Source organism: Manis javanica, chromosome 4 (assembly GCF_040802235.1).
Source record: "Manis javanica isolate MJ-LG chromosome 4, MJ_LKY, whole genome shotgun sequence".
NCBI lineage: Eukaryota > Metazoa > Chordata > Mammalia > Pholidota > Manidae > Manis > Manis javanica.
The window spans coordinates 122,127,597-122,150,522 of NC_133159.1; the positions used below are offsets into that span (position 1 = coordinate 122,127,597).

Here is a 22,926-nt window from a genome sequence, read left to right on the forward strand (position 1 = left end):
AAGAGCATAAAGGACATAGGACAGAGAGAAAAGGTCTCAAAACATGCTGGAAAACCAGAAAAAGAGAGAGAAGCAGAAGCAATATTTGAGGACACACTGGCTGCATCATCTCTAAAACTGAACACTGAACTAGATTCAGAAGTGCTACAAACACTAAGCAGGACAAATACAAAAAAATATTGCCTTAGTCATTTTAGGCATAAAAGTGGAAGTTTTGAAAAATCAAAGACAAAGAGTAAATCTCAAAATCAGGCAACTGAAATGATGGAAACCAGAAAACAATGAAATAACACCTTCAATGTGTAGAGCAAAAATAGCTGCCAACCTAAAATTCTAAACCTCCTCCCAAAATTCTTCCAAAAATAATATATCGATGTATTTTCAGTCAAATAAAAACTTAGAGATTCTTGTCTAGCAGATATAAACTAAATACTAAATGTGTTCTCCAGGCAGATTAAAAATGATTCCAAAAGGAAGAACAAATATTCAGCAGCAATAAAGAACAATGGGAAAAGTAATATGTGGGTAAATCTAAATAAACAGACTTACTAGGACAAAAGTATTAGTGTATTATGGGTTTTCAATATAAACTGAATTAAAAGAAATAACAATAGCACAAAAATAGGAGGGAGGTAAATTTTTCTAAGATCCTTACATTGTATGACAGTTGATAAAAGTGTTAGCATAAAAGAGGATAAAATGATGCATTTGGTAACCATTAGGTGAATTACAAAAGAATGTACAGCATGCTAAAAAAGGGAGAAAATAAAAAGAATTTTTAAAATATAAATTAGTTTGATAGAATATAAGAGAAGGAAGAAAACAGAATAAGTAGGACATCTTGAAAACAAATAGTATAAAGTAGCCTAAATACATAATTATATAAAATAACATCAAATATAAATGCACTAAAAACATTTTAAGTAGAAGACACTGATTTTTTAAAAAATCATTAAATTTTTAAAAATATTTTTAAAAAGTCCATCTGTACGCTGCCTATATAGATTTCCTTAAATAGGAAAATGTGGGATAAGAAGTTCCAAAATAACATAGCATGAAGATACTGACTAAAAGAATTAGTATGGAGAGGCGGAGCCAGGATGGCGGTGTGAGTAGAGCAGTGGAAATCTCCTCCCAAAAACACATAGAGCTATGAAAATATAACAAAGAAAAATCTTCCTAAAATAGAGACCACAGGACACAGGACAACATCCAGACCACATCCACACCTGCAAGGAACCAGCGCCTTGCGAAGGGGGTAAGATACAAGCCCCGGCCCGGCGGGACCTGAGCGCCCCTCCCCCCGGCTCCTGGCGGGTGGAGAGAAACCGGAGCGGTTTTTTTTTTTTTTTTTTTTGGCGAGCGCTTTTTGGAAGCCTTAGAGGGACGGGTCCCCGTTGCTGGGGAGGCAGGGTGGCGGGACCGGTGAGCAGGTGCCTGGGAACGGCGCTGGAGGACAAAGAACACTGCGCGTTTCTCCCGGCGGGACCGGCGGGCGGGTGCCTGAGACCGGTGCCTGAGGACGGAGGAGGTCGCGCGTTTTTCCCCTTTTTTTTTTTTTCTCTTTTTGGCGAGCGCTTTTTGGAAGCCTTGAAGGGACGGGGACCCCAGTGCTAGGGAGGCAGGGTGGCGGGACTGGTGAGCGGGTGCCTGCGACCGGCGCCTGAGGACAAAGAATATCCCACGTTTTTCCCTGCGGGACCGGTGGGCGGGTGCCTGAGACCGGCACTTGAGGACAGAGGAAATCGCGCGTTTTTCCCCTTTTTTTTTCTCTTTTCTGCGAGTGCTTTTTGGAAGCCTAAAAGGGACAGGGACCCCGGTGCTAGGGAGGCAGGGCGGCGGGACTGGTGAGCGGGTGCCTGGGACCGGCACCTGAGGACAAAGAATATCCCGCGTTTTTCCCTGTGGGACCGGTGGGTGGGTGCCTGAGACCGGCACCTGAGGACGGAAGAAATCGCGCGTTTTTCCTCTTTTTTTCTCTCTTTTTGGCGAGTGCTTTTTGGAAGCCTTGAAGGGACAGGGACCCCGGTGCTAGGGAGGCAGGGCGGCGGGACTGGTGAGCGGGTGCCTGGGACCAGTGCCTGAGAACAAAGAATATCGAGCGTTCCTTCCCTGCGGGACCGGTGGGTGGGTGCTTTTTGGAAGCCTTGAAAGGACAGGGCCCCTGGTGCTAGGGAGACAGGGCAGCAGGACCAGTGAGCGGGTGCCTGGGACCGGCACCTGAGGACAAAAAAAAAATCGCTTGCTTTTTCCTTTTTTTTTTTTTTTTTTTTTTTCCATTCTCTCTGTTCCCTCTCTCATTGTTGCTTGTTGTTTTGGTTTGGAGAGTGCTTTTTGGAAGTCTTAAAGGGGCAGGACAGGTCACTTAGACCAGACGCAGGGAATCTGGGGATCTCTGGGCACTCTAACCCCCTGGGCAGCAGGGAGCACAGAGGCCCCTTACGGAGATAAATAGCCTCCTGGCCGCTCCCCCTCCAATGGGGCTCCACCATTTTGGAGGAACAGCCCCAGCCAGGCCAAGCCCACAGCAACAGCGGAGATAAACCCCAAAGCAACTGGGCAGAAAGCAGAAGCCCTGTCTGCGCACAGCTGCCCAGCACAAGCCACTAGAGGTCGCTATTCTCCCAGGAAAAGGCCACAAACCAACAAGAAGGGAAGCTCTTCCAGCGGTCACTTGTACCAGCTCTGCAAACTATCTCTATCACCATGAAAAGGCAAAACTACAGGCAGACAAAGATCACAGAGACAACACCTGAGAAGGAGACAGACCTAACTAGTCCTCCTGAAAAAGAATTCAAAATAAAAATCATGAACATGCTGACAGAGATGCAGAAAAAAATGCAAGAGCAATGGGATGAGATGCAGAGAAAAATGCAAGAGCAGTGGGATGAGATGCAGAGAAAAATGCAAGAGCAGTGGGATGAAGTCCGGAAGGAGATCACAGATGTCAGGAAAGAGATCACAGAAGTGAAACAATCCCTGGAAGGATTTATAAGCAGAATGGATAAGATGCAAGAGGCCATTGAAGGAATAGAAGCCAGAGAACAGGAACGTATAGAAGCTGACATAGAGAGAGATAAAAGGATCTCCAGGAATGAAACAACACTAAGAGAAATATGTGACCAATACAAAAGGAAAAACATTTGTATTATAGGGATACCAAAGAGGAAGAAAGAGGAAAAGGGATAGAAAGTGTCTTTGAAGAAATAATTGCTGAAAACTTCCCCAAACTGGGGGAGGAAATAATCGAACAGACCATGGAATTATACAGAACCCCCAACAGAAAGGATCCAAGGAGGACAACACCAAGACACATAATAATTAAAATGGCAAGGATCAAGGACAAGGAAAGAGTTTTAAAGGCAGCTAGAGAGAAAAAGGTCACCTATAAAGGAAAACCAATCAGGCTAACATCAGACTTCTCAACAGAAACCCTACAGGCCAGAAGAGAATGGCATGATATACTTAATGCAATGAAACAGAAGGGCCTTGAACCAAGGATACTGTATCCAGCACGACTATCATTTAAATATGATGGTGGGATCAAACAATTCCCAGACAAGCAAAAGCTGAGGGAATTTGCTTCCCACAAACCACCTCTACAGGGCATCCTACAGGGACTGCTCTAGATGGGAGCACCCCTAAAAAGAGCACAGAACAAAACACACAACATATGAAGAATGGAGGAGGAGGAATAAGAAGGGAGAGAAGAAAAGAATCTCCAGACAGTGTATATAACAGCTCAATAAGCGAGCTAAGTTAGGCAGTAAGATACTAAAGAAGCTAACCTTGAACCTTTGGTAACCACGAATCTAAAGCCTGCAATGGCAATAAGTACATATCTTTCAATAGTCACCCTAAATGTAAATGGACTTAATGCACCAATCAAAAGACATAGAGTAATAGAATGGATAAAAAAGCAAGACCCATCTATATGCTGCTTACAAGAAACTCACCTTAAACCCAAAGATAAGCATAGACTAAAAGTCAAGGGATGGAAAAACATATTTCAGGCAAACAACAGTGAGAAGAAAGCAGGGGTTGCAGTACTAATATCAGACAAAATAGACTTCAAAACAAAGAAAGTAACAAGAGATAAAGAAGGCCACTACATAATGATAAAGGGCTCAGTCCAACAAGAGGATATAACCATTCTAAATATATATGCACCTAATACAGGAGCACCAGCATATGTGAAGCAAATACTAACAGAACTAAAGAGGGAAATAGACTGCAATGCATTCATTGTAGGAGACTTCAACACACCACTCACCCCAAAGGATAGATCCACCGGGCAGAAAATAAGTAAAGACACACAGGCACTGAACAACACACTAGAACAGATGGACCTAATAGACATCTATAGAACTCTACATCCAAAAGCAACAGGATATACATTCTTCTCAAGTGCACATGGAACATTCTCCAGAATAGACCACATACTAGCTCACAAAAAGAGCCTCAGTAAATTCCACAATATTGAAATTCTACCAACCAATTTTTCAGACCACAAAGGTATGAAAGTAGAAATAAATTCTACAAAGAAAACAAAAAGGCTCACAAACACATGGAGGCTTAACAACATGCTACTAAATAATCAATGGATCAATGAACAAATCAAAATAGAGATCAAGGAATATATAGAAACAAATGACAACAACAACACTAAGCCCCAACTTCTGTGGGATGCAGCGAAAGCAGTCTTAAGAGGAAAGTATATAGCAATCCAGGCACACTTGAAGAAGGAAGAACAATCCCAAATGAATAGTCTAACATCACAATTATTAAAACTGGAAAAAGAAGAACAAATGAGGCCTAAAGTCAGCAGAAGGAGGGACATAATAAAGATCAGAGAAGAAATAAACAAAATTGAGAAGAATAAAACAATAGCAAAAATCAACGAAACCAAGAGCTGGTTCTTTGAGAAAATAAACAAAATAGATAAGCCTCTAGCCCAACTTATTAAGAGAAAAAGAGAGTCAACACAAATCAACATAATCAGAAATGAGAATGGAAAAATCACGACAGACTCCACAGAAATACAAAGAATTATTAAAGACTACTATGAAAACCTATATGCCAACAAGCTGGAAAACCTAGAAGAAATGGACAACTTCCTAGAAAAATACAACCTCCCAAGACTGACCAAGGAAGAAACACAAAAGTTAAACAAACCAATTACAAGCAAAGAAATTGAAACAGTAATCAAAAAACTACCCAAGAACAAAACCCCGGGGCCGGACGGATTTACCTTGGAATTTTATCAGACACACAGAGAAGACATAATACCCATTCTCCTTAAAGTGTTCCACAAAATAGAAGAAGAGGGAATACTCCCAAACTCATTCTATGAAGCCAACATCACCCTAATACCAAAACCAGGAAAAGACCCCACCAAAAAAGAAAATTACAGACCAATATCCCTGATGAATGTAGATGCAAAAATACTCAATAAAATATTAGCAAACAGAATTCAACAGTATATCAAAAGGATCATACACCATGACCAAGTGGGGTTCATCCCAGGGATGCAAGGATGGTACAACATTCGAAAATCCATCAACATCATCCACCACATCAACAAAAAGAAAGACAAAAACCACATGATCATCTCCATAGATGCTGAAAAAGCATTTGACAAAATTCAACATCCATTCATGATAAAAACTCTCAGCAAAATGGGAATAGAGGGCAAGTACCTCAACATAATAAAGGCCATATATCATAAACCCACAGCCAGCATTATACTGAACAGCGAGAAGCTGAAAGCATTTCCACTGAGATCGGGAACCAGACAGGGATGCCCACTCTCCCCACTGTTATTTAACATAGTACTGGAGGTCCTAGCCACGGCAATCAGACAAAACAAAGAAATACAAGGAATCCAGATTGGTAAAGAAGAAGTTAAACTGTCACTATTTGCAGATGATATGATACTGTACATAAAAAACCCTAAAGACTCCACTCCAAAACTACTAGAACTGATATCGGAATACAGCAAAGTTGCAGGATACAAAATCAACACACAGAAATCTGTAGCTTTCCTATACACTAACAACGAATCAATAGAAAGAGAAATCAGGAAAACAATTCCATTCACCATTGCATCAAAAAGAATAAAATACCTAGGAATAAACCTAACCAAGGAAGTGAAAGACTTATACTCTGAAAACTACAAGTCACTCTTAAGAGAAATTAAAGGGGACACTAATAAATGGAAACTCATCCCATGCTCATGGCTAGGAAGAATTAATATCGTCAAAATGGCCATCCTGCCCAAAGCAATATACAGATTTGATGCAATCCCTCTCAAATTACCAGCAACATTCTTCAATGAATTGGAACAAATAATTCAAAAATTCATATGGAAACACCAAAGACCCCGAATAGCCAAAGCAATCCTGAAAAAGAAGAATAAAGTAGGGGGGATCTCACTCCCCAACTTCAAGCTCTACTACAAAGCCATAGTAATCAAGACAATTTGGTACTGGCACAAGAACAGAGCCACAGACCAGTGGAACAGATTAGAGACCCCAGAAATTAACCCAAACATATATGGTCAATTAATATTTGATAAAGGAGCCATGGACATACAATGGCAAAATGACAGTCTCTTCAACAGATGGTGCTGGCAAAACTGGACAGCTACATGTAGGAGAATGAAACTGGACCATTGTCTAACCCCATATACAAAGGTAAACTCAAAATGGATCAAAGACCTGAATGTAAGGCATGAAACCGTTAAACTCTTGGAAAAAAACATAGGCAAAAACCTCTTAGACATAAACATGAGTGATCTCTTCTTGAACATATCTCCCCGGGCAAGGAAAACAACAGCAAAAATGAGCAAGTGGGACTACATTAAGCTGAAAAGCTTCTGTACAGCGAAAGACACCATCAATAGAACAAAAAGGAACCCTACAGTATGGGAGAATATATTTGAAAATGACAGATCCGATAAAGGCTTGACGTCCAGAATATATAAAGAGCTCACACGCCTCAACAAACAAAAAACAAATAACCCAATTAAAAAATGGGCAGAGGAACTGAACAGACAGTTCTCCAAAAAAGAAATACAGATGGCCAAGAGACACATGAAAAGATGCTCCACATCGCTAATTATCAGAGAAATGCAAATTAAAACTACAATGAGGTATCACCTCACACCAGTAAGGATAGCTGCCATCCAAAAGACAAACAACAACAAATGTTGGCGAGGCTGTGGAGAAAGGGGAACCCTCCTACACTGCTGGTGGGAATGTAAATTAGTTCAACCATTGTGGAAAGCAGTTTGGAGGTTCATCAAAAAGCTCAAAACAGACCTACCTTTTGACCCAGGAATCCCACTCCTAGGAATTTACCCTAAGAACGCAGCAATCAAGTTTGAGAAAGACAGATGCACCCCTATGTTTATCGCAGCACTATTTACAATAGCCAAGAATTGGAAGCAACCTAAATGTCCATCGGTAGATGAATGGATAAAGAAGATGTGGTACATATACACAATGGAATACTACTCAGCCATAAGAAGTGGAAAAATCCAACCATTTGCAGCAACATGGATGGAGCTGGAGAGTATTATGCTCAGTGAAATAAGCCAAGCGGAGAAAGAGAATTACCAAATGATGTCACTCATCTGAGGAGTGTAGGAACAAAGGAAAAACTGAAGGAACAAAACAGCAGTGGAATTACAGAACCCAAAAATGGACTAACAGGTACCAAAGGGAAAGGAACTGGGGAGGATGGGTGGGCAGGGAGGGATAACAGGAGGGAAGAAAAAGGGGGTTATTAAGATTAGCATGCATGAGGGGGAGGGAGCAAGGGGAGGGTGGGCTGCACAACACAGAGAGGACAAGTAGTGACTCTACAACATTTTGCTAAGCTGATGGACAGTAACCGTAATGTGGTTGTTAGGGGGGACCTGATATAGGGGAGAGCATAGTAAACATAGTATTCTTCATGTAAGTGTAGATTAAAAATTAAAAAAAAAAAAAAAAAAAAAGAAAGAAAGAAAGAAAGAAGGAAAAGGGGGATTACTCCTTAACAGGATAAAACTATTGGTAAATCAAAGATCAACACATGCTTTAAATATCCTTAATGTTGATCACTTAAAGGGTGTCAGATGATCAGCTATGGAGGTACTCTTTTCTGATAATATTCCTTTCTCTTAATTTAAAAAAAAAAAACAAAAACAAAAAAGCAGTTACTGTGTGCTGACCTCCAATGAGTTCTGCACAGTGGTATAGAGGGCATGTCAAAGTGTGGGCAAAGGGTCTGTTTGTTTCTATGCAGAAGGTCAAGGCCTAGCTTGGATACCCAGAAAATGAACTAAGATACGATATGAGGAGGAGCTTCCAGCATCAGCACTCTCTGGAGGACTTGTGCCGGGGGATGATCATCAAAAAGCCTCCACAGGGATCCGGACGATGCTGCGGTTGTGGCTGCATCCAGCCCACCATCTCCTGGACTTGCCATAAGAATGAGGAGGGAGATGTCTAGGCTGGCATGTGCATACAGTGAGACAACGAATTTGACCGGATCTGTACTGTTGGAACTCAACCAGGAGTTGGGAGGGGTGCAAGTTGTAGCACTCCAAAATCTCATGACTATAGACTATCTATGGTTAAAAGAACATATGGGATGTGAACAGATCCCAGAAATGGGCTGCTTTAATTTGTCTGATGGTTCAAGTACAGTTGGACAATATCCATCATATCATAGATAAATTTTCACAAATGCCTAGGGTGCCTAAATGGTTTTCTTGGCTTCACTGGAGATGGATGGTAATTATAGATTTGCTTTGTTTATGTCACCGTATTCCTATTATGTTAATATATGTGTGCAAATTAGTTAGTAGTTTAAAACCTATACATACTTAAGGTACTATACAAGAAGATATGTCAAAGAAATAATCAATCCTCCCAAGCTTCCTTCGTATGCTACATCTATAGCTTTTCTTCTTCCTTCCTAATTACAACCCTTAAATAGAATTCGTGCCTCATATCGAATTTACCGAGTATCATAATTCCTCCAGGTGGTAAAGATACCTCGAGACAAGTGCTGGGCATAGAAGCCACAGGGCATAAATCTGCAAAGAAGTAAAAAGCTAACCTTTGCAAACAATATGGCTTCTCTCTCACTTACCAACTTTACATTTCCCTGTATGGCGCCGGAAGATGACTGGTTAGCCAGAGACGGGTAAGATTCCTCAAGGGAGGAACAACCTAAGACAGGCACAGTCGCAGGGGGGCCATCAGGTGAGAATTTGGGGATCAACAGAGGTGAGGCTCAGAACCTCACCCCCCCTGCTTTGAGAGAAATCTTCTGCATCCGTGGATGTCTTGATGCCCTTGTCTAGCCTGGATTAATACTTAGTCCATAGGCACACACCTGATCATCTGATCATCTACATTTGCCTTCTTACAGCACTAAACTATGTTTTCTACCTTTATCTTGCATCTACCTACCACTTCAGCATTTTATTAAAAATAAAAATAATAATAATAGTAGGAGAAATGTGGGATCAACATATAGATCAAGTACAAAAATCAAACGAATATTCATATTTGACCTGATTGTTTATAGGTCATATTGCATGATCAAAACCGAAAGTTTCTGTGATGACTGCCCTTGTACTGTTCACCATGTAAGAATTTATTCACTATGTAAGAATTCGTTCACCATGTAAGAACTTGTTCGTTATGCTTCAGAAGATTGGAGACTGACGAGAATTAGGCTTGAGATGGATTAATGATTGTACATTGAGCGTTGACCCCCCTATACTGAATTTTATTGTTGTTAACAACCATTTGATCAATAAATATGAGAGATGCCCTCTCAAAAAAAAAAAAAAGAATTAGTATGACTGGTTTGACTAAAAAATTAGTATGGAATAGCCATACTAAAACCATAGAAAGTTGACTTCAAAGCAAGGACCATTTTTAGAAAGAAAGAAGTACATTTAATAAGAAGGAAAGGGTCAGTCCATAGGAAGATATACTTATTCTAAATTTGTGTGCATCTAACAACATTCCAAAATATATAAATATGTCAGGAATAAAAGGAGAAATTGACACGTCTATAGTTACACTGAGATTTTAACATACCCTTCTTAGAAATGAACACAATAAGCAGACAAAAAAAATCAGTAAGGATATAGACAATTTAAACAACATGATTTACAAGCTTGACCTAACTGACCTATTGGTAAAACTACACCCAACACATGCAGAATGCATTATTTTAAAAAGGGCACATTGTTTATATCTTGGGACATAAAGCCAGTCTCAACAAACTTCAAGGGAATAAATTATATTGATCGTATTTTCTGACAACAGTAGAACTAAGCTAGGCAGGCATCAATAAGAGAAAAATAACTAGAAAAAATCTCTAAATTTTGGAAAATAAAGCACTATATTTCAAAGAATCCCATAGGTTAAAGAAGTATAGGGAAAATTAAGAAATATTATGAAGTAAATGATAATAATAATACAATGTATAAAATGCTTGCATAATGCAGCTAATGGTTTAATTACAGAGAAATTTTTTGCCTTAAAATGAGTGTTTTAGAAGAGATGAAAGGCTGACAGTTAATGGCCTAAGCAGCCATACCAAGAAGTTAGAAAAAGAACAAACTAACCCCAAATCCAAAGTAAATAGAAAGAGATTGTAAAGAAAGGAACAAATATTAATAGCATAAAAAACAGATGTCAAATAGAGACAGTCAATAAAATAAAAAGCCTAATTTTGGTATACTTCCCAGTTTCTTTGACAAGATCAGAACAACTGAAAACTCCCTAGTAAGGCTGATAAAAGAGAAAAACAGAAAAACAGAAAAGGCACATATATATCAATATCCAGAATAAGAAAGAAGGCATAATATGAGATACTATAGATGATTAAAAGATAATAATAGGATATGATCAATAATTTTATGCTGATAAATTAGAAATTGATGACATTGGCATCTTACCACACTGATATATGAATAAACAGAAAATCTGAATTGTCTAATAGGTGTTAAAGAAATTGAATTCATAACTGAACATGTTCCATGAAGAAAAGTACAGAAAGTTTCATCAGTAAATTCTTCTGACATTTAAGGAAGGCACAATATAATGTCTTATAACAACTTCTTGAGAGTAGAAAAAGAGGGAATGCTTCCCAGTGTATTTTATGAGGACTTCATAACCTTAGAATATTGGAAGAAAAGTAATTACAGGACAATCTCATTAATATAAAAGCAAAAATTGAACAAAAATAGCAAATAGAATCCAACAAAATATAAAACATTCAGCAGGTAGCAATTAAGTTGGGTGGATTATAGGAATGCAAGGTTGATCTAACATGAAAAAATAATCAATGTAACATTGTATTTCCAGAAAAGGGGGAGAAAAAAAGCAATATAATTACTTCAACAGACATATAAAAATCATTTTTTAAGTTTCCACATATGTTTGTGATTAAAACAGTAAATTATAAACAGGAAGAAATTTTCTTTATCTGGCAAAGAGTATCCTCAAAAATCTGTAAGCATCATATTTAATGGTCAACTATTAAAAACTTTTCCCCCTAAAATTTAGAATGCAATGAGATGCCACTCTCACTACTTCCCTTCAACATTGTACTGGCAGTTGTAGCCAGTACAATAGGAGAAGAAAAAGAATTACAAGATTTAAGGATCAGAAAGAAAGAAATTGTTATTATTATTATTTACCAATAACATGATTGTATATACAGGTGTATAATATTGAACAGAAGACACAAAAGAATATTTATCAAATGATTCTATTCATATAAAGTCTAAAAATAGGCCAAAATAACTTATTATGTTAGAAATCCAGACAATATTTACCTCTGGGTGGAGGAGGAAAGAGGGAACAGAAGTAAGAAAAATCAGGAGCTTCAGCGATGATAGCAATGTTCTATTTCTTGATCTGAGTTGTGGTTACATAGGTGTGATGGCTTTGTGATAATTAACCAAGCTGTATGCTTATGACTTGCATGCTTTTCTACTTGTATGTTGTACTTTAATAAAAGTTTATCTTAGAGAAAGAAATTACATGAGGTCCCTTTGGCTCCACCATACATACATCTCAGCCCTTCTCTCCTTCCCAGCTCCCCCAGGTATCCACCGTGTATGAGACGCATGGGGCAGGAAGAAGCACCAGCCGGGAATCCTGATCCGAGGACTGTGTCTGACTACGGGGTGTGCTGTCAGCTGGTTTATCAGCCTTCTTACCCCAATCACTCAGGCTGACTGACAATTAAAGGCAGAGTCAAAGTGAGCATGTCAAGTGCGAAGACAGTTATGTGCGACACTGAGATGGGGATGGTTAACGATGGCTGCTGCTCAGAGCTCTATCAAATTCTGTCCTGATGGGGACAGCACGAGCAAGTGCAGAGGAGGTCTGAATGACTGAGCCTTGGAGCAAGCTGGATGAAGAAAAGCAGCATGCCCCCTGGGCAGTGCCTGTCTCCTAGTGGGCATTCAACCATCCCCTTAGGCTCTTCTGTCAAGCCTGTAGACAAGCAGGCAGGGAGGGAGGGAAGCACAGGAAGGCTGAGGTCAAGCTATGAGCTTGAAACCCCCTCTGGAAGAGGAGGGTGAAGGACTGTTGGTTGAAAGGAGGCATGTGGTCCATGGAGGATGTGCTTTCCCACACTTGTGGCAGGTGGCTGACAGCTGGCAAGCTGCAGAGATGCCTGGCTGGGACATAGAGCCCAGAGGGTTGCCACTCAACCTGCCTGGGGCAGGTAGAGAAATGGGGGCAGGGAAACAAGACTTACCCTCCCAGGCTTTCCAGTTCCTTCACTGGCTGGCTGGGTGTTTTAGGCAAGTCTGTATAATTTTTGTGGGTCTCTGCTTCTTCATTTTTAACCGAGTTTATTCTTGGGAGGTATATGACCAAGAATGCTGCCCTGAGCCAACTCACATGTATTCTGAGACTTGACCTGGCTGTGGGTTCAGTGGCTCCACCTTTAGAACCCTAAAGCCTTTCTGAGCACAGCTCTTGGATCTTTGAGCTAACATTTAGTAGGCTTCTGCTCCTTATGAACAAGAGTCCTGGCTGGAACATGCAGGCCCTGAGTCCTCAGGTCTGTATCTTTGCTGGTTTTAGGTTCCCCAGAGTCTGGGTAACAAATTGCACATACATGTGCTCCCTGCAGGGTCATGCTTCTCTCCCTGATTGGATGCCTTTCACCCAATAATGGCTTGGTGTAATCTTGGGAATGATCTCTCTGAAAAGTAGTTTCTGCAGATTCTTGTGGAGGATGAGAAAGTTGTGGCCTCTGCTGTGTGAGGATGCTGTACCTGACCAAGAGGAAGAGAGGCCAGGGTCTGCTGCATTGCCCTCTGAGACTCTGACAGTGAAGGGCCAAGCAACTAGAAGCAAAGGGCAGAGAGGCCATTACTATTCAGATGAGCAGCTGTAAGGATCTGAAATGGCTTTGCCATTGAACTTGGATATTTTACAAGTGAGGCATCCCAAGTGCTGGCAGATGGTGTCTTAGAGATATTATGATATGGCTTCTTCAAGAAGCAAATCTATCCTGCATGATTTGGTTGACTTCTTTTTATCCCAAGAACAATAGGTATACCACCAGGGCCTGCAAAATAGCTTCAGCTTTGTCTTCTGTGTCATTTTCTTTCCTAGGTGTGCCGAAATCATTATATGACATTATCTCCAAGATGCTGAGCCCTCTCCAGCCGGAAGGAACCAACTCAGAAATGCATTCTGCTTACTGGGAAATAAGGTCATTAGCAAACAGAACTCTGTTTTGCTGAAGTCCTTCCTTATGGGGCCCATCTCACTCTGTTTACCTTTTTATGTTCATGCGTCCATAGGAACTGAGCCCTTGCCTAAGAGTTTGGCATTAACTACTGTTTTACTGAATGGAAGAAACTAGATCATTATTCAGCCATCTCAGCTGGCACAGAGTGACCTACCTGGAAAATGTTGGCAAAGTCTCTGAGATTGAAGATATAGTGGAATTTGATGGCTGTGGGGAGGAATGTGGTAGCAATCTTCTGGTGGAAGTTAAGGGCGAGGTCAATCAGTGGGGGGACGGACCTCTGCAGGGATGCTGGGAAGTTTCCAAGCTTTAGGTGCTGACTCAGGATGCTGCTGTAGATGGAGGACAGGGCGTCTGCTCCCGGGAAGGAGAGGACGAACACACTGAAATGGCGCTGCACCGGGAAGAGAGGTATATGGAAGGACCCGGAGTCAGACATCTACCACAGAATAAAAATCGCCATCTCCGGGTTTGGATAACACTATGAAGACTTTCTATAAGGCTTTGAATTCTACATACTGGTCACATTTCTCACCCTAAACCCAAACTTAGGTTGAGCTAAAATGACTGGGGGAATAATGGGCTTTGGACCTTTGGTCAAAGACATTAGTATGGGGTAGTAAGAAGAGAACCTGAACTCAGAGAATGTGAGCCCAAATCTCAATGTTACTGAGTACCCACATGAGCTTGGGAGAGTCATTTCATCCCCTTGAAGTTTTCTTATCCTGAAGAATGAGTCATATCAGATGAACTTGATGACCCCTTTCAGCTTTAAAAGCTTCATAACTCTGGGTCTAGGAGTTTCTTCATCCCGCTAGAAATACAAGTCAGCATCCTGTGTGATTTACCACTTTAAGAAGCTGGACAGGGGAAGGGCCAATTATTACTTAAAATCAAGAGACATCTGCCCTGATAAGGGAGTGTTTAGGACTCAGATACTGGCTACTCCCATACCTGAAGCCGTGGGTTGATGGTGAAACTGCCTGCAGTGGGGTTCATGCAAGAAACATACTGTACATTCATTATCTCCTTTAGGCACAGCTTGTTCCGGTCATACCTGTAACAGTCAGAAACCACAGGTCAGAATTGTGTGAGGGCCCAGGCAACTGAATGCCTTGTGAAGGTGTGGTGGGCTGTGCCCTGTTATTCATGCACTTGAGTACATGAGTGTCTTGGTCCATTGGTAGAGACTGAAAAGAGACACGAGCCTGGGACAAAATCCTGAGGGATCTAATATCTATGGAATAGCATAGGAAGAAGAGACCATATGGATGGACTAAGAAAAATGGGAGGCAGAAATTCAGGGGTGTGTGGCACCTCAGAAAGCAAAGGAAGTCAGTATTTCCAAAAGGAGAGAGCCATCAGCCATATCAAGTGCTGTCAGGAGAATTAGAAAGATAATGAGCCACATCTGAGGTCTGTCGGACTTCACATAAAGACACAGTGAGCAGTTGGGCAAAACAGCTCAGTAAAGTTGAGGAAAACAGAAAGTAAATAATAGTGGGTTGGGGAGTGAGTGGGAGAAGAGGACGTGAAAACTGCAGAGAAATCTGGTTATGTAGGGAGAGAGAGAACAGTAACTAGAAAATCATTTTTCTGAACTCAATAGAGAAATTTATGCAAGTTTAAATACTGGGGAGAAGGAGCTAATCAGGAGAAAAGGGGGGCTAGATGATGGAGTGAGGATCTCAAGAGGTTGGAGAGAGTGGGGTTAAGGTGCGGTGGACAGCTAAGCCTCAGGGCAGATGTGTCAGCCAGAGGGACAGAAAGATGCATGGGGGTGCAAGTAAGTTGTGCAAGCAAGAAATGGAGATGGCATGTGTGATCATTCATGGAGGTGGTTGGGAGTTTGAGGTGAGAGGAGAAGATATGAAATGGACTTTTCTGAGAGTGGAGATGTGAACATGCATAGGCAGTATGGGAGAATCCCTGGGAAGTTTCTCAGTTAAGATTTGTGGCCATGAATCTAAAAGAGGAGGCTTTTTTCCTTACATGAGAGCCATGTATCTTCTCTGGCCAAACCTTTTATGTAGGCTTTAATGCCCTTTCTGAAAGAGCTTTCTAGAAAACAGAAGCCTGTGAGGAATGCGGTTTGCTATGGGGATTCTCAGCTGGCACCAGAGATTAATTGAGGCTGGCAGCCCTGACAGAATAGACCGGGCTTCAGCTCTGCCTTGGGCCTTTCCCGCCCCCCCTGTGTGTGCTCTTACCAGTGGCCATAGTCCAGATGCTGCCTGATAACCGTGTGTGGCTGCACAGTCCCATAGGCATCAACCTCGGGCATGTTCATGTCATCGATGAAATAGATAAGCTTCTTGTTGCCTGGGGGGCCATAATTTCTGCCAGCCTTCTTTTCTAGAGGCTTCTCCAGGACAGCTGAGGAAGAGAGCCAGTTAGTGAAACAAGGAAGTTCAAACCTCAGGTGCTAGTACCCAGCGAATATGGATGTCAAGGTCAAGCAATGGTGCAATGTGCTCAGGCTTGCAAATGATGGTGGCAGCTACTACTAGATTCAGGCACCCCACAGAACCAGAAGGAGAAGCTGGAAATGACCTGGCAGTAGCAGGGAAGTACTGGCCAGGTGTTGAACATCTTATTTGTGCACGGTTAGGTTTTTACAAACATTTATGATCTCATTGAATCCTTATAACATTACTGCAAGATTAGTATTATCATCCCAATATACAGATGAGGGAACAGGGACTTAGAAGAGTGACTTTTCTAAGATAGAGTCAGGAAACAAGTCCAAAGCAGTTAAGTTTCAAAGCCTATGCTCCCGCTATCATACCTGTGGTCCCCAGTTTTCTTTGTAGAACCAGAAGAGACCTTCATAGTCCCAATACTGGTACTCTACCCTCCAAAAATCTACAGATAGCCAGATCCTGGGTAGATCTGGCCTCTCTACCTTAGACACGGATGAGCGTGAGGATGTGGCTTCCATCCCAGGGTTAGGTGGGGGCCCCTCCTTCCCCTGTGATGTAAGAGGGATTATTGGGTTTGTCATAAAAGGTGTTCTCAGAGAGTTCACCTCCCGTGGTTCTCCTGCGGGGGAACAGAAACAACAGCCTCAGAGTAATTTCCCAGAAGCCTCCAGTATCATGAAGGGCACTGCCCCACTGCCTGCAGGTTCTGAGGCCCATCTATCAGGGCATCTCAGTACCTTCCTGGAGATGAAGTATAGACTCTCTTGAAAAGCTATTTCTTCAATTATCCAGCCAGAGGAAAGAACCAAACAGCACCATTTTCCAGCGTGACAGGACTTGTTTAGAACAAACTTTTAAGTAATAGGGTGGATATCTGTGTCTTTTCTTTCCAGTAAAGCAATTAAATATTTATGTATTACAAGAACCAACAGTTCTGATTACAGCTGGAAGTGCTAAGAACCATCTGATTTCTTCTCTTAAAGAACAAGTTTGTAAACAAGGAGAAAGTGTCAATAGACATAAGAAGGTGACAGATAGACAAGTTCCTTCAAGTAGCTTGAATATTCTAATTTTTCAGATCCTATGTTGAATTAAGTGCTTAAAATATGAATTAAATTTAAATTAAATTAGCATCCAATTAACATACACTATCAACCAATTAATCACCCAGCAACTTCTTCCCCCCTAAAGATATAACAACTGTATATGAGATCTGTCAAAATGAAATATAATTAATGGGCTGCCAAGGGCCTGTTCTGGGCAACAGTCCTTCTAGTAGGAAATTCTCTCCTTAGGAAGAATTGTTTCTTCTCCTCCCAAAGTGGTGATATTCAAGTCAACCCCTGGAATTAAGCAGACCCTGTAATTTGGGTTGATTAAACCTTTTGTGCTTCTAGGATTTTGAGAAGAAAAGCATGTCAGTTAGCAAGAAGTGACCTTGGAATGCTCCGGATTATCTCAAAAGGATGATTGTAAGTACTCCCAAGACAGAGAGCCCCCCCAACCCTGGGAAAGGCATACACATTCTGATCCCTTCTTGGCCAAGCTTTGCTCCAAGTTGCATTGAGGATGGAATGGTAGCAAGTCCTTCCATTTGTAGGCAGAACTGCAGGTGCAGAAGTTTAAGTTTCAGCAAACAAGCTGATGTTGAAGGCACTAAACACAGGAGACATAAAAGTATGTGACCTTCCCACCACAATCTGGGCTCTGCATTGTCATTAACATGCCCCGGGAGTCAAGTCCACAGCTGAGTGCAGAGCTCATCTGTACCATCTCACTGAATTTCTGCAGCATGGCATTCGGCCATGACTGCGTGGAGCAGCACCAGCTGCCCTCTCTTCTTATCTTCTCACCATTCCTTCTGCACTGTTTCATCACCATCCTACATTTGAAGAGTGACTTCATTTTCAAAGTGGGTTCTCATTTGTTACCTCATTTCACCATCTCTGCTGCTACCCTCCTTGTCCATTGTCACTCACCTGGTAAAGGAGACATCGTCCCTAACGGCTGTTCTGCTTCCCCCCAGTAATCACTTCACTGTATTCTCAAAGCACACTCAGGGGAATCCTTGTAAGAAGGAAATCAGATTGTGCCAGAGTCAGCTCTCCAGTGGCATCACCCTCACTTGGCGCAAAGCCAATCTGGTTACATCTGCAGTCCTTGCATCCATTTTCCCCTTCTACTTTCCCCTCTGCACCCCTCCTGCTCCAGCCATCCTGCTTCTAACACACTCGCTGCCTCAGGGCCTTGGCTCTGGCTGTGTCCTCTGCCTGGAATCTTCACCCAAGTGCCAGCACAGTTTGCTTGCTCACTTCCATCAGGCATTTATTTGTTCAAATGTCATTTTCACAAAAACTCTTCCCTGATATTCTAACTCTATGCTTCCCCCTACCTCCTCTTCCCTGTCCCTGCTCCATTTTTCTCCACAACACTTATCACCACTTAATATCCTGGATATTTTAATTATTTGTCTTTTGTGTCATGTCAACCCTCCACACTATAAATGTCCTAAGGACAGGAATCTTTCTCTGTTTTTCTTATTGTCATAACTCCAGCACCTAGAACATTATCTAGCATATAGTAGGCTCCTCAAAAAACATGTATTAAGTGAATGAATGAATGAATTTTATTAGCATAACAAATTTCATGAATAGGCAAAGAAAGGTATATTATCTGTATTTTGTAATTAAGAAAATAGAAGCGAAGGCAGGTTAAATACCTTGCTGGAATTAGAACTCCTATCTACAGATACTAACTCCAACACTTCTTTCGTATCACTCAGGGAGAGAGCCCCTGTGAGTCCTCACATCCTGATCCCTCTCTAGGGTGTACCAACCATTCCAGTCCTCCTGATTCCTCCAGTCTCTGAACTCGAGAGCAGTGCATTCATTCATTCATTCATCCATGCAAATGTTGACTGGCTCTGTATGGAGTACAGGACATGCATTTTATCAATGATCCCTCAGATAAAGCCTATTGTGTATTACCAACACCTTTAAAACATTTTTTTTTAACAAATGAGAAAATTGAAACTTAGAGAAATTAAAGGATTTTATCCAAGGTCATACAGCTACTGAGTGGCAAAACCAGGATTTAAATCCAGGTTTCCTCCTGTTACCACTACTGCAAACTACTTCTTAAACATTATTTTTTCATGGCTTCTGCCCTTGAGAAATCCCCAGTTTAGTTAATTCAGTGCCTGGTAATATTTTGACAAGAGTACATTAGCAATTAATCATGTCTTACTTTGTACCAACATGATTTGTATATCTGTGTTTTAACTACTTTCCTTCCATGTAGACTAATCTTTCACTTGTTAAGACATTTCCGGTGTATTGGGAATTTGAAAAGTAAGGGCGTTGCATTTATTCTTTCAAAAAATAACGTTTTGCATGATTAAAAAATAAAACATATTCATTATTTAAAGATTAAAAAGCATAGAAATCATAATGATGAACATAAAAATTGCCCATAATTTTATCACCTAGTAGTAAGCATTACTTCCAATATTTTGGTATATTTCATTCTACTCTATTTCCTCTGTTAGATTTTTCCTTTACAAAATCAGAATTATACTGCATTTTCTGCTTGTAAAAGTTTTCTTCATTACACATATTGTAAACATCTTTATATGATAATATATATCCTCCTAAAACATGATTTTAATTGCTACATTGCATTCCATAATTTGGAGATACCAAAATTTATGGAATGCTTTCTCTATTGTCTGAAATGTGTTGTTTTCAATTTCCTTATACTTTGAAACTCACTTCCCCCATTCCAAGCAGAGTTCTTGTCCACTAGCTGATAAATATTTGATGATTTAATTTTGTGTCATCTCTTTTTTGGAAGACATTAAGGTAAGAAGAAGAGAGCTGTCTATATGTAATAATGGAAGCTCATTGCTCCTTCAAGGTTGAGAGTCTGGTCAGATCTTTCACGGTGCCATCCAAGCTTAAACTTTTAATGATCAAGTTACAGAGATCTGTTTACCTGAGCTCCTTTATAATTAGTGTAATTAAGCACTCAAATATTTGTTGAACTAACAATTTAAATTGCAGTTAGATGGTGAGAGAATTCAGAATTGTGGAAGCCATCATCTCTGTCCCACTCTCTTTACGCCTTGACCTTTGCTTCTCTTTGTCTCTTCCTAAACTAGCCTGTCTATGGGCCATTGTGAATTTTTTCATTTTAAAAATTACTTTTATTTCAAAAGGAATGAGAAGAGGCTTGAGGTATTTGAGTAGACATAAAACAGACAAATTAAAATATAGACTAAAAAGGGATACTATAGGGGAAGAAACTTATTTGCACCAATAATCTAGAAGGACATAGTTACTATATAACCAAATAAAAATGTATCTCACATCTCCCTTTCTGACCTGCCTACTTGAAAGCTCAGAACTCAATCTGTATTTAATTACATGCCAATCCAGATTACTGGCACAAATCTACCTCTACTTTCATATGAAAGTTTTCCCAGGCAGTAAGTTCTAAAAGGCATATATCAGGGATACTCACAAAGATAAATCAGGCTAAAAGATGGGCATGGTCTTCAACTGAGATTTTACAGAAGATACAAAAGTAACTTAACATTATCTTTTATCACCCTAACTCTTAACAAAACCCAAGGACCGATCATTGGCTGTAATCCGTGGAGGGAATGAAAGCGAGGCAAGTGCATCTGCGGAGCTCAGAGGAGGAGGAGAATGAGGACGGATCTCTGCCTCTAACCTGAGATGTCAGGTTTACTAATCTGTGCTTTGTGTAGCTGTTGGTGGGTAGTCAGTTGAAGTCTGAGTGTTTCAAAGAAGAACTGAAGGGGCTATTTTATTTCCCATCAAAGGGAAAGATAACCCTGTGCTCTAGGTATCAGACCAACAGAAGAAAGTTGGCATTCTACTATGGAAATTAAGATGCATGACTTACAAGGCTTATCAGAGAGGAAGGCCACTAGAGTCCTATGAAATAAGACAGGTTGGTTATTAATGCACTGTGTGACTTTACAAGAAGTCACTTTACACCTCTGAACTCATTTTCTAATCTTCTAAAAATGAGACTATCATCAGATCTGTGATGGTCACCATTTCCAGCTTTCTTCTCTTCAGTCACTTTCCAGCTGATGTGGCTATGTGATGCTGTTCTAAACAACAAGGCACAGACACAAAGCTATGGGGTTCCTGGAGAACTATCATCTCCTGACATGGGCACTAGCTCTCTCCTTTATCTTTCTATTTGGAATGCAGATGTGATGGCTGGAGCAGCACACGTTCTGCCATCCTGAGGGAGCAGCTAATAATAGATATTACAGCACTGATATCACTGAGCCATTGGTTTAGCATTAGCAACTGCCTACCTCAAGACTGCTTGTTGCATGAAAAAATTCTGTTTATGTCATTCTTGTCATATTTTCTGCTGCTTGCAGTCAAAAGCATTACTAATACAGTGTCTCACTGGGTGGGGATGATTAAATGAACTGAAGGGGGTAAAACCCTCAGCACAAGGTTTGGCACACTTCAAACATTAAATAAACCATGTGCTATCAACACTGGTGAGCAATGTCAATGCCTTGAAACACAACCAACACTTGTATTTAAAAAGTCCTGAATCTGTGTTTAGAAAGTACTCAATGGAACCTCAGTGCTGGATGTAGTGAAAGAGGAGAAGTGAAGGAGTAACTGCCTCCTTTATAAAAAAACATCTGACTTTGAGAAAAATGGCTTTTGGTGGACTAGCAGGATGAATGAGCTGCAAAATATCCCCCTGAAGCCCTCAATGAATGGACCTGCTACGGGGTTATTGTCCATTTGAAAGTTGGAACATTTCTTCCAAAAACATTACTTTTGCTTTAGCACAGTTTATATTAAACTCCTCCCAGCAAAAGGGGTTTGCTTGCTTCTTTTGTTTTGGCAGTTGGGGATTAGACATTATTAAAAAATATGTATAGGGTCTTAAGTTTGAGAAGGTTCTTTAATATTAGTATAATAGCAGTTTCCATTTACTCAGCACTTACTGTTTGCTGGGAGTCATTCTGAGTGTTTTATATATTTTACCTTGCTATTCAGGAATGAAAAGAATGAACTATTGATATACTCAACAACATGGATAAATCTCAAATCATGCTGTGTGAAAGAAGCCAGACAAAAAAAGGAGTGCATGTCGTATGATTCCATTATATAAAATTTAGAAAATGCAAGCTAACCCACTGTGACAGAAACAGATCAGTGTTGGCCTAGGCACGGGGGGCGGGGTGGGAAGGACTGGGACGGAGGGAGGGATTAGCAAGAGACATGAGGAACTTCCAGAGGTGATGGTTATGTTCATTATTTTTATTGTAGTGATTGCATCATGGCTGTGTAAATATTTCAAAACTTATCAAGGTATATCCTCTAATATGTACCATGTATTGTGTGTCGATTATAACTCGATAATGCTTTTTCTAAAGGGAAAACATTTTTTAAAAAGTTATGCTGCCTTTTAGTAGGAAATGAATAAATGAGCTGTGATTTATTTACACAATGGAATTCTTTGCAGCAATGAGAGTAATGAAGTAGATCTGCATGCATGAAAACAGACAGTGATTTAAGAACTTTCTAAAAAAGTTACAGTAAGATACATATTTAAAATTTAAATATACACAACAGTACTGTGTATCTGTATGGGTACCTATATGTACCCACAGTGTAAGTTTGGAATGATACACATC

At 40.6% G+C, this 22,926-nt stretch overlaps 1 protein-coding gene and 1 long non-coding RNA gene across 3 annotated transcripts in view; one reads left to right on the forward strand and one right to left on the reverse strand.

Annotated features, from left to right (window-relative positions):
• The window catches only part of LOC108387708 (dynein axonemal heavy chain 9), an 890,975-nt gene that overhangs the window by 696,438 nt on the left and 171,611 nt on the right, over positions 1-22,926 (reverse strand). For both annotated transcript variants that reach the window (XM_073234761.1, XM_073234762.1), the window contains exons 40-42: positions 16,008-16,173; positions 14,752-14,854; positions 13,952-14,191 (exon numbers count right to left, since the gene is read on the reverse strand). In XM_073234761.1, the coding sequence (XP_073090862.1) occupies positions 13,952-14,191; positions 14,752-14,854; positions 16,008-16,173 (509 nt within the window). The remainder of the gene's footprint in view (positions 1-13,951; positions 14,192-14,751; positions 14,855-16,007; positions 16,174-22,926) is intronic.
• Positions 16,855-22,009, forward strand: LOC140848742 (uncharacterized). The gene is made up of 3 exons (XR_012129857.1): positions 16,855-17,247; positions 17,618-17,692; positions 20,853-22,009. It is a non-coding gene; the product is annotated as an uncharacterized lncRNA (long non-coding RNA).